Below are 18,703 nucleotides of genomic sequence, written 5' to 3' on the forward strand. Positions count from 1 at the left end.
CAGAATGGAATGTGTAGAGTGAAGTCTTCAACATGCCAACTGCGCAGTCGAAGAGTGAGCCGATGTTCTTTTCACACATTAATCCCGATTTGGTCTGGGAAGTGATTCTTGATGGATTCGCATCTGAAGGGAATGTGGAAAACCATTTTGAGACCTGAACATTGTGGAAGGAGAACGATATTGAGGAGGAGTGCTAATCATGGGGGCATGGATTCTGTGGACCACTCAAATACCTCTTAATGAAATTGGACAGGTAAATCAGCAAGGCTTAGCTGCTGTCAGGTACCGTGACAAGGTCTTGGGACTTCATATTTGGTTGCTGCAAGATGCTGTGCATACTGATGGACGATGATGCTCGACTTCATAGAGCACAGTGGTTGATGATTTCTTGGAAACAGAAGATACTGCAAACATGGTGTGGCCTGCTTGCTCTCCCGAATTGAATCCCATAAAGCATTTCTGGAATGCACTAGGGAGATGGGTTATATCAAGTCAGCATCTACTAACCAATCTCCAAACTAGCGAGCAGCTCCGCAAGAAGAATGGGCGTTATTGCCTCAATGTGACATTGATGACGTTTTTCACTGCATGCTCTATCATTGTCAGACCTATATGGCTGCCAGAGGTAGTCACATCCCATAGTGAACACATTAAACAATTGTCGGAAAGTGTGTGCAAATCTGCTAAGTTGGAAAAAACAAAGAACACGTTCGTCTACTGTTCTGCATGTTGCAGTTGTTTACTTTCTGTATTTTTTACACTGTCTCTACTTTGCTATCACCTGTTTATACCATTTTGTGGCAAAATAAATGCAAACTTGCAAAATTGCAAAATTTCCGTTTGTTGCTTTAACTTTGGACACCACTGTCTACGAGACTGCAAAACTTCCCTAGCTAACTACTGTTTATAAAATTGCCTACTCCTAGGACGACTGTGTAGGATACCTCGAAAGGCCACTGTAAATATGTATATTTCATTTCATTGTGCTATCATGTAACGCAGCCTGTTGGGGCTATCCTACCATGTAAACCCTCACGAAGCATGCACATAGCTGCTGTTAGAGTGGCTTGTGTGCCTCAACAATACAGATAGCCATAACGTAGGTACAGCCACAGTGAATGATTTATCTGTTGACAGGCCAGAAAAACGTTCAGTTCGTGAAGTGAGGCAGCAGCCCTATCCAGAAGTTGCAGTGCCAACAGTCTGGATGATTGACTGACCTAGCCTTGTAACATCTACCAAAATATCCTCACTGGGTTGGTACTGCGAACTGCTGGCAACAGGAAACTACAGCCATAATTCCTCCCAATGGCATGCAGCCTAGTTAAATGATGATGGTGTAAAAATATTCTGGAGGTATAATAGTCCCCATTCAGATCTCCAGGTGGGGACTACTAAGCAAGATGTCATCAGGAGAAACGAAACTGGCATTCTATGGATCGGAGCGTGGAATGTTAGATCACTTAATCGGAAAGGTAGGTTATAAAATTTAAAAAGAGAAATGGATATGATGAAGTTAGATATAGTGGGAATTAGTGAAGTTCAGTGACAGGAGGAAGAGAACTTCTGGTCAGGTGAATACAGGGTTATAAAAACAAAATCAAATAGGGGTAATGCGGGAGGCACTTTAATAACGAATATGAAAATAGGCCCCCCCATGAACCATGGACCTTGCCGTTAGTGGGGAGGCTTGCGTGCCTCAGCGATACAGATAGCCGTACCGTAGGTGCAACCACAACGGAGGGGTATCTGTTGAGAGGCCAGACAAACGTATGGTTCCTGAAGAGGGGCAGCAGCCTTTTCAGTAGTTGCAAGGGCAACAGTCTGGATGATTGACTATCTGGCCTTGTAACACTAACCGAAACGTCCTTGCTGTGCTGGTACTGAGAATGGCTGAAAGCAAGGGGAAACTACGGCCGTAATTTTTCCCGAGGGCATGCAGCTTTACTGTATGGATAAATGATGATTGCGTCCTCTTTGGTAAAATATTACGGAAGTAAAATAGCCCCCCATTCGGATCTCCGGGTGGGGACTACTCAGGAGGACATCGTTATCAGGAGAAAGAAAACTGGCGTTCTACGGATCAGAGCGTGGAATGTCAGATCCCTTAATTGGGCAGGTAGGTTAGAAAATTTAAAAAGGGAAATGGATAGGTTAAAGTTGGATATAGTGGGAATTAGTGAAGTTCAGTGGCAGGAGGAACAAGACTTTTGGTCAGGTGAATACAGGGTTATAAATACAAAATCAAATAGGGGTAATGCAGGAGTAGGTTTAATAATGAATAAAACAATAGGAATGCGGGTAAGCTACTACTAACAGCACAGCGAACGCATTGTTGTGGCCAAGATAGACACGAAGCCGACGCCTACGACAGTAGTACAAGTCTATATGCCAACTAGCTCTGCAGATGACAAAGAAATTGAAGAAATGTATGATGAAATAAAAGAAATTATTCAGACAGTGAAGGGAGACGAAAATTTAATAGTAATGGGTGACTGGAATTCGGTAGTAGGAAAAGGGAGAGAAGGAAACTTAGTAGGTGAATATGGATTGGGGGTAAGAAATGAAAGAGGAAGCCGCCTGGTGGAATTTTGCACAGAGCATAACTTAATCACAGCAAACACTTGGTTCAAGAATCATAAAAGAAGTTTGCATACATAGAAGAATCCCGGAGATACTAAAAGGTATCAGATAGATTATATAATGGAAAGACAGAGATTTAGGAACCAGGTTTTAAATTGTAAGACATTTCCAGGGGTAGATGTGGACTCTGACCACAATCTATTGGTTATGAACTGTAGATTAAAACTGAAGAAACTGCAAAAAGGTGGGAATTTAAGGAGATGGAACCTGGATGAACTGACTAAACCAGAGGTTGTACAGAGTTTCAGGGAGAGCATAAAGGAACAATTGACAAGAATGGGGGAAAGAAATACAGTAGAAGAAGGATGGATAGCTTTGAGGAATGAAGTGGTGAAGGCAGCAGAGGATAAAGTAGGTAAAAAGACGAGGGCTAGTAGAAATCCTTGGGTGACAGAAGAAATACTGAATTTAATTGATGAAAGGAGAAAATATAAAAATGCAGTAAATGCAGCAGGCAAAAAGGAATACAAACGTCTCAAAAATGAGATCAACAGGAAGTGCAAAATGGCTAAGCAGGGATGGCTAGAGGACAAATGTAAGGAGGTAGAGGCTTACCTCACTAGGGGTAAGATAGATACTGCCTACAGGAAAATTAAAGAGACCTTTGGAGGACAGAGAACGACTTGTATGAATATCAAGAGCTCAGATGGAAATCCAGTTCTAAGGAAAGAAGGGAAAGCACAAAGGTGGAAGGAGTATATAGAGTGTCTATACAGGGGCGATGTACTTGAGGATAATATTATGAAAATGGAAGAGGATGTAGATGAAGATGAAATGGGAGATATGATACTGCGTGAAGAGTTTGACAGAGCACTGAAAGACCTGAGTCTAAACAAGGCCCCCAGAGTAGACAACATTCCATTAGAACTACTGACAGCCTTGGGAGAGCCAGTCCTGACAAAACTACCATCTGGTGAGCAAAATGTATGAGACAGGCGAAATACCCTCAGACTTCAAGAAGAATATAATAATTCCTATCCTAAAGAAAGCAGGCGTTGACAGATGTGAAAATTACCGAACTATCAGTTTAATAAGTCACGGCTGCAAAATACTAATGCGAATTCTTTACAGGCGAATGGAAAAACTGGTAGAAGCCGACCTTGGGGAAGATCAGTTTGGATTCCGCAGAAATATGGGAACACGTGAGGCAATACTGACCTTACGACTTATTTTAGAAGCTAGATTAAGAAAAGGCAAACCAACGTTTCTAGCATTTGTTGACTTAGAGAAAGCTTTTGACAATGTTGACTGGAATACTCTCTTTCAAATTCTGAAGGTGGCAGGAGTAAAATACAGGGAATGAAAGGCTATTTACAATTTGTACAGAAAGCAGATGGCAGTTATAAGAGTCGCGGGACATGAGAGGGAAGCAGTGGTTCGGAAGGGAGTGAGACAGGGTTGTAGCCTCTCCCCAATGTTGTTCAATCTGTATATTGAGCAAGCAGTAAAGGAAACAAAAGAAAAATTCGGAGTAGGTATAAAAATCCATGGAGAAGAAATAAAAACTTTGAGGTTCGCTGATGACATTGTAATTCTGTCAGAGACAGCAAAGGACTTGGAAGAGCAGTTGAACGGAATGGACATTGTCTTAAAAGGAGGATAAAAGATGAACGTCAACAAAAGCAAAACGAGGATAATGGAATGTTGTCGAATTAAGTCGGGTGATGCTGAGGGAATTAGATTAGGAAATGAGACACTTAAAGTAGTAAAGGAAGTGTGCTATTTGGGGAGCAAAATAACTGATGATGGTCGAAGTAGAGAGGATATAAAATGTAGACTGGCAATGGCAAGGAAAGCGTTTTTGAAGAAGAGAAATTTGTTAACATCGAGTATAGATTTAAGTGTCAGGAAGTCGTTTCTGAAAGTATATGTATGGAGTGTAGCCATGTATGGAAGTGAAACATGGACGATAAATAGTTTAGACAAGAAGAGAATAGAAGCTTTCGAAATGTGGTGCTACAGAAAAATGCTGAAGATTAGATGGGTAGATCACATAACTAGTGAGGAGGTACTGAATAGGATTGGGGAGAAGAGGAGTTTGTGGCACAACTTGACTAGAAAAAGGAATCAGTTGGTAGGACATGTTCTGAGGCATCAAGGGATCACTAGTTTAGTACTGGAGGGCAACATGGAGGGTGAAAATTGTAGAGGGAGACCGAGAGGTGAATACAGTAAGCAGATTGAGCAGGATGTAGGTTGCAGTAGGTATTGGGAGATGATGAAGCTTGCACAGGATAGAGTAGCGTAGAGAGCTGCATCAAACCAGTCTCAGGACTGAAGACCAAAACAACAACAATGAAAATAGGAATGCAAGTAAGCTACTATGAACAACTCAGTGAACACATTATCATAGCCAAAATAGACACAAAGCACACTCCTAGCACAGTAGTACAATTTCCTACGCCAACTAGTTCTGCAGATGAAGAGACTTAAGAAATGTATGATGAGATAAAAGAAGTTATTCAAATAGTTAAAGGAGACAAAAATTTAATTCTGATGGGGGACTGGAATTCGATAGTAGAAGAAGGAAGATAAGGAAAAATAGTAGGCGAATATGGAGTGGGTGAAAGGAATGAAAGAGGAAGACGCCCGGTAGAATACTGCGCAGAACATAATTCAATCATCACTAACACTTGGATTAAGAACATGGAAGAGACACAAGAATGTTTCAGACTGATTATATAATGGTTAGGCAGAGATTTAGGAACCAGAACTTAAATTTTAAGACATTTCCAGGGGTAAAAGTGGACTGACCACAATTTATTGGTTATGTACTATAGATTAAAACTGAACAGATTACAAAAAGGTACAAAATTAAGGAGATGGGACTTGGATTAAGTTGAAAGAACTAGGGGCTGCGGGGTTTCAGAGGGAGCATTACGCAACAGATGACTAAAGCAGGTGAAAAGAATACAGTAGAAGACGAATGGGTAGCTTTAAGAGATGAAATAGTGAAGGCAGCAAATGATCAAACAGGTGAAAAGACTAGTCCTAATAGAAATACTTGGATAACACAAGAGATATTGAATTTAATTGATGAAAATAGAATATTTAAAAATGCAGACTTAAATGTTAGGAAGTATTTCCTGAAGACATTTGTTTGGAGTGCAGCCATGTATGGAAGTGAAACATGCATGATAAATAGTTTAGACAAAAAGAAAATAGAAGTTTTCAAATTGTGGTGCTACAGAAGAATGTTGAAGATTAAAGGGTCCATCAAGTAACTAATGAGCAGGTACTGAATAGAATTGGGGAGACAAGAAATTTGTGGTGCAACTTGGCCAAAAGAAGGGATTGGTTGATAGGACACACTCTTGAGACAGTAATCAATTTAGTATTGGAGGGAAGTGTTGGGGGTGAAAATAGTAGAGGGAGATCTCGAGATGATTACAGTAAGCAGACTGAGAAGAATGTAAGTTGCAGGAGCTATTTGGAGATGAAGAGGCTCGCACAAGAAAGAGTAGCATGGCCAGCTGCATCAAACCAATCTTCGGGCTGAAGACCATGTCACCATGTAATATGGAAGAATTGCTAACTGAATGCTTCAGAAATGTATGCAATGGCAATTGCAGAGATCTGATCAAGCTGCAAATCATCGCTTGAGAATCATACTGAAGATAGACTATGATCAGTACCTGACACGAGAACTAGTCTGCAATATACTGCTATGCAAATTTAAATTTTAAAAAATAGTATTATCTTTAATACTTGATAGTGAGGAATATAATGTTAAATTCAGAATTTGATTTCCGGTGCAAAATATTCACGTCAGCTCACTATGTCAGAGCAAATAAACACTGGCACACCACTGACAATTTTGTTAATTTAAGATCCAGGGAGTAAAACTCTGCAGAAGAGGGCATCTATAAGGAAATGAAGGTGAGGATGATGGATGACTGAACAGTGAAATTGTTAAGCCAAGAAGAGTGCTCATTAGGTGCCACACAGGCACAGGTTCCTCCACCCCCCCCCCCCCCCCCACAATATATTATCGCAGACAATCGAACTGGCATAAGACATAATAATGATTCAGCATTACGTAAGATCCTGTTGCTCATGTCTTTGGAGTGTGCTCTCTGCCACTTCTAACTCTTTAGGTATTCAAATGTATTGGTTGCTAACATTTTGTAGACCCATTTTTCTCTTGACCTGTTTCCTTTGATTCAAGATCTTATATGGCCTGGTAAGAAGCAAAATTTCCCAGTATAAGTAAAGGGCAACATCCAAAAACTGTTAATCTGTGGTTGTATCATACAAAAAACTTTTCTTTTGTCATTTCTTATCTAATCATCTGTCTGTCTGTCTCTGTCTGTTAAAACCCCTTCTTAGGAATGGTAGAAATATCAAGGTGAAATTTATGTTACAGACTAAGATCTAAGGTCCCTTGGTGGTGAAAAAATTTAAGCTTCTATGTCAATGCAATCAGAACATATGACTATTTAAGTCATATATTCTGATAATTGGAAACTCACAAAAACCTATAAGGTACTTCCCATTTATCTAGAGTCAAGTAATTTGGCACAGGCAAGGTTACGAGGTAGAAGTGAGGCGGGAGGGAGATCAGTAAAGTGTTAAATTTTAATTATTCACATAAATATTTTTTTCTATATAAACTGACACTGCATTCGTAATCTAGCAATAACCTCACAAACTAGTGCAAGATTCTGATCTGGATTTCAGTAACAGGTGGAGGGACTCATCAGTAAGATTTGTGTATATAATTTATGTATACTTTGTGCTAACTAGCTGAGCTATCATGAAAGGAAATACCCTGCCGCTGTACAAATGATGCCTTTGTCATTTAGCAGTGATAGGCGTAAGGCCACCCAACCACCATGCTAACAATCTATGCCTTCAACGTATACAGCATCTGCACTGTTTGAAATAAAAGTAATACTGGTAATTAATTCAGGATTGAACTTCCATTGTTTGGGGTGAGATTCTAACATCCCATAAAATACCCATTGCAGTGCTCCACAGAAAAATTCAACACTTACTCAACAGTAGCAGCCTTATGGTCAGCTGCACATTTTCTTCTTTGGAGATTTCCATCAAATCCTAGCAGTAATTGCAACAGGGACTAAGGCACATGAAGTCAACATATCCCATTGCTATTTAACATTGCATGTTAATATAACTCCAAAATTAATAAAATAAATGAAAAATTACAATAGCAAATGTGAAATTACAGAAATTTAAACTTAAAATTTGAAGTTAAAACATTCTCAAAGATCCTGGAATTTCCAGGACCATTAGTATCAATATTCATAACAGGCTAAAATTGTCCAGTGTCTTGATTCACGGGATGGATGAACTATCAACATATAAACATAATTAAGTGCGTAAGGAAACCTTCATGTGCAAGTACTACTTGATCTTAACCAGATGTTCTTTAGGCTATGAACAATTTCTAATGTGTTACTGTATTATGTTTTGAGAAATGAGTAAGTGCTCTTTATATTATCACAGGAATAATGTTGAACTTACTAGTCTAGGAAGGGCTGTGGCACCAACTGTTTTGCAAACTCTTCTGACGTCCCATTTGCTGGATAATTTAACAGCCATCATATTATACTTGTTTATGTAATGGAGTGCCATGTCTCCAAACTTTCCTCCGCTTACAATAACGTCAGCACCAGCATCAGCAATGGCTTTTATTTGATTTTCTAATAAATTTTCCTCACCTCTGCTGAACTGCATTAACTCATCAGCTGATTTGATGAGTACAGTGCCCTTAAATAAAAACAAAATACAATTTCTGAATTATGCATATTCACATCTTTTTTAAGTGCACACACATCTTAATATTAAAGTAACTTAAACACAATCTTACAAAGAACAAAATTTATGATACACTGCTGCAACACACAGAAAATATGTCACTTACAAACATCAGGATACAGGCATCATCAAAATTGTCTATCTTTAAATGGAGTAATGGTTTCTTTGTGCCAGAATAGCAATATGCACAAGACAAATGTTGTGATCTGACTCTTTTGAAGAGACTGACAAATTGTGGATTAAAGGTATACTGAATATGTGAATTTTGTAAACATAGCAACTATCTATGTATCACTACACTGGATAGTTTGTTAGTTACATTTTCCATGGATCATTTTGCAAGGTAGATTGTAACAATGTGAAACAGTCATTTTACACTCACATCACAAATTAATTTGTACATACAGTTAGTTTCTGAACATTTCTAATGGGTCTAAGGGGGTTTCTTTTTCCAAAAAGAAAAAAATATATACAGATGCAAGTTAGTAATTTCTACCCACCACCTTTCACACATTACAGCAATAGGAATTATGCTATGGAAAAGAAGTAACTGTCAAGGAGAAACTTTCTAAGTTTGTTTTACTATGCTGTCAAACAATTTATATCACTGGGTAAGAGATCAAAATTTTTTTGTTGCAGCATTGTGCTACAGACAAGCTTTACGTGGATCAATGAATATCGTTTTTCTTTCTGGTATTTTAATTATGTACCTCATTGTTCCTTTTGAAGTGTAGTGTATTATTTACAACAAACTGCATGAGGGAATACATATACTGTGAAGCAGTAGTCAGAATACCCCACAGAGGCCTACAAGATGGTCGTGAGTGAGCACCACATATTATTCTTACCGCATGTTTTTTCTGTAATGGATACTTTCTTAAATATGAGCTACCCCAGAACATTATTCCATATGACATTATTGAATGAAAATATGAACATACGTCAACTTACTGATTTCTCTCTGCCTGATATTTGCAATGATTGTAAGTGCAAATGTGACTAAGTTGTTTTAAGAGTTCCAAAATGTGTGTGGTGGTTTTTTTTTCTCCTATTTAAATTCTCATCAACATGGACCCCTAAGAATTTTGAAGTTTCCACCCTATTTATTGGTTCCTCACCATATGTTACACTATCATTGGTGTAGTACCGCTAGATGTGCAGAACTAAATATGTTGTGTCTTCTTAAAATTGAGAACGAGACCTTTCGCAGAAAACCAGTCAATGATACTTTTAAGAACTTTGTTCACCATTTCTTCTGCTCCTGTATGTAAGCTTGGATTGCAGTGTCATCTGCAAAAAGAACTAATTATGCTTGTTATACACTAGATGGAAGATCATTTACATGTATGAGGAACACTGGTGGACCTAAAATTGAACCTTGGGGAGCCCCATATGTGATTTTTTTTTTTTTGTCCCAGTCAGAATTATGTCCCTGAACTATACTCCTTGAATTACTAAGTATTCTGTATTCTTTTGATCAGATTTGACATTACCCATTAGTTGGCTATACCATCAACTCAATAAAACATCAATTTATCTAGGAGACTACTGTGATTCACACAGTTAAAAGCCTTAGAGAGGTCACAGAAAATACCAACCTGCACTATTTTATTATTTAAGGCTTGTAAAATCTGGTGAGTAAACACATAAATGGCATTCTCAATAGAGCAACCCTTTTGAAACCCAAACTGTGATTTGCTCAGGGTACTACTGTTGCTAAGGTAAGATACTATTTTAGACTACACCATCTTCTCAAAAATTTTGGAGAATGATATCGGCAGTGAAAGAGGTCAGTGGTTATTGACATCTCTCTTACCATCTTTGTTAAACAGGGGTTTAACAATGGCATATTTCCGTCTGTCTCAAAAAATGCCTCGAGTTAGCTATGCATTACATATTGCAGATAAGACTGGGCTTATTACATGGAAACAAACTTTTAGTACTCTACTGGAAACACTATTAAAACCAGATGAGCTATTTTTGAGAGAATCTGTCATTTTCTTAATTTCAGGAGGAGAAGTTGTTGATACATTCATATGACTGAATTTTATGAAAGTTACATTTTCAAAGAACTGCTGTGATTTTACTCCAACTGTTTGTCCCTAGGCTTTCTAAGGTATGTTAGAAATGAAACGGAAAATCCAGGATGGAATGTAACAATATTATGGAAAGGAAAGTTACCACTCACCATATAGCAAAGAAGCTGGGTCGAAAATAGGCACAGCAGAAAGACTGTCACAAATAAAATTTTCGGCCCATTAGGTCTTTGTCGCGCCCGTGCGCACACAAATCCGCGGCCACACCCGCGCAACTGCAACTCTCACACACAACCCATGAATCGCTTGAGAGTTGCGTTTGCGTTTACATTTGTGTGTGTGTGTGTGTGTGTGTGTGTGTGTGTGTGTGTGTGTGTCATCTATTTTGATTTTTTGATGAAGGTCTTACGGACTAAAAGCTTTATTTGTGACAGTCTTTTTGTTGTGCTTATATGCAACTCAGCATCTCTGCTATATGGTGGGTGACGATTTTTCTTTTCATAATACTGTATTTAAAAAATGCTCATTAAATGGGTTTGCTACCTGTGACTCCTCAATTATAGCCCCCCCATTCAGTTCAATAGTGGTGATATCTTGTTCTATGGCTGGTTGTCCTGTCTCATTTCAGCACATTCCACATGGCCTTCTCTGTTGTCAGAAGTACTGATTTCTGACATTCTGTGCATATTCTTTGATTTTTTTAATAACCTTTCTTAGTAATTTTGAGTAGATTTGTGATGTGCAACTACTGCAGGATTCCAACTTGCTCTTGCCAAAAGATACATTTCCCTTTCCCTTTCACGACATACTTTTATTCTTCTAGTTGTCCATGGTTTTTTACATGCGTGTTTAGTGTCCTTTATGATTAGCTTATGCAGAAAGCTATTTTCAAATAATGATACGAATTTATCATGGAATAGATTAAATTTTCTGTTAGCATTTGGTTCATTGTAGATTACATTCCAAGCATCTCTTTTAAACTAATTTTAAAAATATTTGCCTTGGAGTCATTAACTATTCTAGCTGATTTCCAATGAGGAGTATCAATACTGTACAGCACTATGTTATTTATCCTAACGGCACATCATGATCAGAGAGTATTTGTAACTGGATAAACAGTTATTTTATTACTTTGAGCTTCATCAAAGAAAACATTATCAATTAGATTCGTACAGTCTTTACCCACACATGTTGAAAAGTTAATATCAAATTTTATAATCCATATGACAAGATTATTTTATGACAAGATCATTTTTCCTATAGGAATTCTTTAGGAAATCTACACTGCTGTCACCACAGACTATTAATTGCTTGCTGCTGTCTGACAGATAGCACAAAAAGGAATTCCCCATAAATGTTCAGTGGGGATCTTAACAGTTACATTTAAAAGTGAACTATTTTTCAGCATTAATTCACATGCACATACTTCTATTTGCTGATCACTACAAAATCTACTTTTCTCAATGTTTTTGAACTTGCTTTCTGTCTCAATGTATGTTAAAACTCCTTTTCCTATGTTACTTTTACATGAGTGAGCTGCAATAGTGCAATATTTAATGTGTAACTTTCTAACATATGGTTATGTCGTGCTCATACAAGCAGAGGGGTCATCTTTTCGGAGTGCTCTACATTTTCCAGACAACCAAGAAGCTCTTCTACCTTGTTGTTCAATCCTCAACTATTTTGATGAAATAAGCTCTATTTACTTCTTTGTGTGTTATGAAGCATTTTCTAGGGCTTTGTTATTTTCACTTCTTTCAGGACAGGGTGCCTGAATCTTGATTCTAACCTACAACAGGTGCCCCTCTTACACCAGTAACCATAGGGATCTTGCTATGTATGATGGCAGCCCTCGTATACCAGTATTACCTGCAATAAGCTCAACCAACCTATCTTCCCTCTCCTGCTCAGGTGTAGGCCACATCTAGTATATTCCCATCTCCCAATTGCAGTGACCAGCACTGCACTCATATGAGATTTCATTTCAGTCAACAGCAGCCTGCTCAACTCAATGTTCACACTTCACAGCCAGTTTACCCAGCGCTGGTCATGGCGCTGCAGGACCTCTACAAAAAACCCTTTGAGTGTGTAGTTTCTACTCCTTTTTAATCAAGGTCATCCCCAATGCTGTAATTATTGTTCTTAGCCAGGCTGTTCCTTGCTCCACCAACCATAATAATCTGATACCCTTTGGACAAGTTCCCTATGTCCTCTGTCATCCGGCTAAGGCCGACACTTGGCTTCACAATACTTGTGACTTTGTCCCTAATTTGTCCTGTACTATTTGGTCTACACTCTTCCTATGACTACTACCTAGCAACAAGACTCTTCTTCCTACTCTCTTTCAGTACCGACCTACTCTGAGTTTCTTTGCTAGATGTCTGCTGCACCCCACTGTGACCGACAGCTGGAAGAGGCTCTTCTCCACCTACTTCAGGTAACAAGTCAAATTTAATAGCTATGTTGCTCAAATGTTGATGAACTTTTAAGGTCTGTTCTGCTTTTGCCCATTGCTTGTTACCTTTAGGCTCTATCCAGCTCCCAAGATCCTTTTCCCCTTCAACCTATCTAATTCAAATTTTGTGTGACTTAATTCAGCCTGAAGGGCACGAATCTTTGCCTCCTGCTCAGTGATTCTCTTGTCTTTACTGCAAAGCTTACAGTTCCATGGGAGAGCCTCACTGAGTTCCCCACTACAGTCACCCCCGTCAAATTCCAACACACAGTCTACACATACCACTCCCTCTTTGATTGTCCTGTGGCAGCATCCACACTTATCACACATTGCAACACAGATTACATGATTTAAAATACAATTAAATCACCTAACATAATTTACACTGGACAAATTTTCATTACTTATCAGCAGCAAAAATTTGGCCTACAGATTAGCGCTTCAGCTGTATGATGCAATGTAAAAAGTTATTTATTTCTGCTTACAACAAGAACTTAGCACTCAAGTGCAGTGTCTGTTAAACTATCTTAATCACAATAGACTGTAACTTTATCGTACACAAGCTGCATGTAAACAATCAAATACTGCAAAAGATTCTAAATCAAACAAATTAATATTTTCGCTACTTTCCAGAAATACAAACTTAACAGTGAATCGCCACACTCAAATTGTTGGAAAGGAAAACAGAACAATTTAGCAGGATTCTCAAAGTTAATTGGGCCAAAGAAAAAAATACATATACTAAAAAATACATATACTAAATATACTAAAAACTACATATACTAAATATACTAAAAACTACATATACTAAATATACTAAAAACTACATATACTAAATATACTAAAAACTACATATACTAAATATACTAAAAACTACATATACTAAATATACTAAAAACTACTACTACTACTACTACTACTACTACTACTACTACTACTACTACAACAAACAACCCTACAATCTTTTCGCATTTTCTGGACTAATACACAAAGGAAAGTTATAGCTTTAATAGTAAGCTTAAAAATGCACTGACACATATTTAATGAGTAATTTGTACTAAACTAATAGCTTACCTTTATGACAGCACAAAGACTGGAAATATCAATATTCATAAAAATAATACTGATGATGTACTACTGGTCTATCAACAAAGACTTTTTCCTTGATAAGCCAAACTTACAAACTTTTACATTCTATACAATATACTGGGTATTGGATGAAAGTATTCCTGTATCTTACAAATCCTGTCAAACTTCACAACTCGAAAATTCATAAAGTACTTCTATCATCACATTACACCTCAGTTCATATGAAGGATATGTACTTATGATTTTTAATTTCTTGACTTCTTGGCAGTATAGCTGTTTCACATGTATTACATATATTTCAGTTTGTACAACAACTCAAGTAGTTTCCAATGTATTTCCAACAGGCCAATCTGCAATGTCTATGTGAATCAAATGAGTTAGTAACTTCTCTATTTGTCTGAAGACAATCATGTGTCTCCATGTTCATTGCAGCTGTGGTGTTTAAAGATTGTTGGCTTGTTGTCAATGAACTGACATATTGCACATTTCGTGATTTTTATGAAGTGTGCTGTAAGTTAATAAGTTGGTGTGGTGATATACGACTCCTAGAATTGATGTGTGAAGATAAAAATTTTAAAAAAATAATTAAAAAACGGTATAACTGAAGCAATGTATAACGCGTTTAGCACAATTTAGAAAATGCCTAGGAATACTTCTGAACTTAACAGTTGAAACTCCACACTAAAATATAAACTGACTGATGTACATCATAAATCAAAAGCAACCAAATCATGCATGACATATCTGCTTCGGTTCACAAACACATGATCAGAGGATACTGAGCTACCAACCAATAACTGTCATTCAGAGCCCACCATCCATTAAGTCATTTTGGAAAATGAATAAATTCACAGGTTAGTTGTTGCAATGTACCAAAACAAATGATTTAGCACTTATTATTGCTGATTAATCGTATCCATACCACCACCACCACCACCACCACCACCACCACCACCACCACCGAGTCATCAATCTTCCAACTAGTCCGATGCAGCGCATCACGAATTCCTCTTGTAAGTCAACCTCTTCTCTTCAGAGAAGCAATTGCAACTTATGTCCTCAGTTATTTGCTGGATATATTCTGATCTGTTTTCCTCTACAGTTTTTACCCTCTACAGCCCCTCCTAGTACCATGTAAATTATTCCCTGACATCTTAACAGATGTCCTGTTGTCCTGTACCTGCTTCTAGTCAGTGTTTTCCACGTCTTCCTTTCCTTGCCGAGTCCACAGAGAACCTCTTCAATCCTTACCTTATCAGTCCAACTAATTTTCAACATTTGTCTGTAGTATCACATCATGAAGGCTTTCCTTCTTTTCTGTTCTGGTTTTCTCACAGCCCATGTCTTACTAACATACAATGCTGTGCTCCCTACATATAGTGAGAGGCAAAGAGATTATCCAGCCTGAATAATTTAGAGTCCAAGAACAAAGCATTGCGCATGCCCAGGTTCAGAAGTGCCAGTGTTCACAAGTCCAGCAGTCTGCAGAGCTTCAGCTTGGTTGTTATATCGTCAAATAGAAGCACTATTTTTTAATAGTTAGAATACACTACATTTCAAGATTCACTGTAAATTAATTCATCATATTATTTCTTTTGAAAATCATTCTTTGAGCATGTAGAAACAGTTGAAATATGAGAACTCCACATCGGTAGAAATACTACATTGTTGAGTATTTCACATCCATTTCAACAGCTGAGTGGGTAGGCTGATGTTTTACAAACATAAAGGATGATCTTTCGAATCCAAATGGAGTTAAATGTGTTTTTTTATTTTTTTAATTTAGATCTGTTCAGGTAATATTTTAAGCCTTAATTCACTACAAACTGTGCAGTTGTAGGCTTTTCTAGGTTCCACATTCTTTCAAAAGATTCCATTTTATATAGTCTAATCTTTAAACAGACAAATGGTCATAGTAAAAAATATTGAAAATGGATGTATTTATTTGTAATTACTTTGACCGTCACCTGGTGTGTGTATAGTTTTCAGCTAAGAGAACTGTACTAGCTGACTGGCATATTTTATACAAGCAAGTAGATGTGCCTTCCAGTCCCTGTTTCCAGTTTAATATTCATTCTTCAACTACAGTAGCCCTATTCGGCCATTACGCTAAAAAGAAGAGATCTGTAGCTCGTTGACAGCATGTCAGTTTACTTTGCCGATAGCTGTAGTATGTGTCAGATCGAATATCACTGCAGCCTTTTTTAATTGTGTGACAAATGCTTCTTGCTTTATTTGCTTTTTGTTGTTGAAATATATTTTCTTTTTTTTTACTTTTTTCAATATTCTTTTCAATAAACAACTAATTATGGTTTGTGAATTTGATGTCTAAAATCCAGTTACATTTGAACACTCATCCTTTATGTTCATAAACTCAGCCATTGAAACAGATGTGAAACGGTTGTAGTCATATTAATTCTACTGATGTTAATTTCTTATATTTCAAATGTTTATAAGTGCTTGAACAATGATTTTCAAAAGAAATGATATGATGAGAATTTGCAATTAATCTCGCCATATCTTGTTGATAACTATTGTATTACTTCTATTTGACAATGTAAACACCAAGCTGAAGCTCACAGACTCAGAGTCTGGCACTTCTTAACTTGGGCATGCACAATGTGCTGTTCTTGGACTCAGGCCGGGCAATCTTTTTGCTTCTCATTGTAGATTCACAAAAATTTCTTCCTGAAATTAAGGCCTATGTTTCATACTAGCGGATTTCTTTTGGCCAGTGCTAGTTTGCTTATTATGTCCTCATTGCTCTGTCTGTCATGGGTTTTTTGCTACCTAATTAGCAGACTTCTTTCACTTCATCTACTTCATGATCCTCAATTCTGGTACGTTTCTCGCTGTTCTCATTTCTACTACTTCTCATTGAGTTACTCTCAATCCATGTTCTGTACTTATTAGATCGTTCACTCCAACACGTCCAGTACTATGATGTCACTTTCACTGACGGTAGCAATTTATCAGCAAATCTCATCATTGATATCCTTTCACCCTGGATTTTAATCCCACTCTTGAAACTTTCCTTTATTTCCCTCTTCACTTCTTCGATGTATGGACTGAACAGTAGGGACAAAAGACAATGTCCCTGCCTTAGACCCTTTTTTATCCGAGTATTTCATTCTTAGTCTTCCAGTCTCATTATTGCCTCTTGGTTGTCGAACATACTGCATATTACCCATCTCTCCCTATAGTTTTTCTCCATTTTTATCAGAATTTTGAACATCTCGCACCATTTTACAGTGTAGAACACTTTTTTCAGGTCAGCAAATCCTATGAACGTGTACTGATTTTTCCTCAGTTTTGCTTCCATTACCAACTGCAACATCAAAACTGACACTCTGGTGCCCTTACCTTCCCTAAAGCCAAACTGACCGTCATCTAACGAATCAATTGTCTTTGTCATTCTTTTGTTTATTATTCTTGTCAGCAGCTTGGATGCATGAGCTGTTAACCTGATTGTGCAATAATTCTATCACTTATTGCCTCTTGCTATCTTGGAAATTGTGTGGATGATGTTTTACAAACGTCAGTCTCATACATCCTACAACTTGCCACTTCTCCCAATGATTCAAGAAGTTGCGATGGAATGTTATCTATCACTTCTGACTTATTTGATCTTAAGTCTTCCAAAGCTCTTAAATTCTGATCATAATACTGGATCCCATCTCTCTTCCCTGTCGACTCCAGTTTATTCTTCTATCACGTCATCGGACAAGTCTTCCCCCTTGTACAAGCCTTCAATGTAGTCTTTCCAGTGATCTATTCTTTCTCCTTTTCATTTAAAAGTGGAAATCCCTTTGTATCTAGCTTTTAATTTCGCCGAAGATTATTTTCATATTTCTGTATGCTGAATCCATCCTGCCGATGCTTATATCTTTTTCAAATTCTTCACATTTTTCATGCTGTCAGTTTGCCTTAGCTTCTCTGCACTTGATATTCATTTTGTTCCTGAGTGACTTTGATTTCTCCATTCCTGAATTTCCCTGAACATTTCTGTACTTCTTTCTTTCGTCAATCAGCTGAAGTAATTCATCTAGAAGGGAGAACAGATAGAGATACTCAAAGTACCCTCTGCCACACACCGTCAAGTGGCTTGCGGAGTATGGATGTAGATGTAGATAGATCTATTATCCATGGTTTCAGTTTCTTCACTGTTGCCTTCCTTATACCTATGGTTTCCTTTGCTCTTTTAACTAACGTCCATTCCTGTTCAACTGAACTGCCTACTGAGCTATTCATTATTACACTAAAGACAGCTCTAGAGAAATTCAAGAGTCTCTCTTCATTCCTTACTACTTCAGTATCCCACTTCTTTGTGCACTGATTCTTCCTGACCAACTGCTTGAACTTCAGCCTACTCTTCATCAGTAACAAATTGTGATCGGAGTCTGTATCTGCTTCCTTCTGTGATTCTTGAAAGGAATACTCGCAGTTACTAACTGATGTTTATTGTAGAACTGAATTATTCTTTCTCCACTCTCATTCCTACTATGAAGCCCATATTCTCCCATAACCCTTTCTCCTACTCCCTCCCCTACAACTGCATTCCAACCCCCACGACCATTAGATTTTCATCTATCCTTATAATTGAATTACCCATTCAATATCCTTATATACTCACTATCTTTTCATCCTCTGCCTATAGAAATCCTTGTCTTTTTTCCATTTCACTTCACCACACCACATT

The 18,703-nt window shown here is 37.7% G+C and overlaps 1 protein-coding gene across 1 annotated transcript in view; it reads right to left on the minus strand.

Moving 5' to 3' along the window:
- LOC126091955 (T-complex protein 1 subunit theta) overlaps positions 1–18,703 on the minus strand; it is a 115,619-nt gene that overhangs the window by 21,076 nt on the left and 75,840 nt on the right. Inside the window, exon 6 of the mRNA XM_049907292.1 lies at positions 8,131–8,376. Coding sequence (XP_049763249.1) covers positions 8,131–8,376 — 246 coding nt within the window. The remainder of the gene's footprint in view (positions 1–8,130; positions 8,377–18,703) is intronic.

Source organism: Schistocerca cancellata, chromosome 7 (genome assembly GCF_023864275.1).
Source record: "Schistocerca cancellata isolate TAMUIC-IGC-003103 chromosome 7, iqSchCanc2.1, whole genome shotgun sequence".
NCBI classification, from domain to species: domain Eukaryota; kingdom Metazoa; phylum Arthropoda; class Insecta; order Orthoptera; family Acrididae; genus Schistocerca; species Schistocerca cancellata.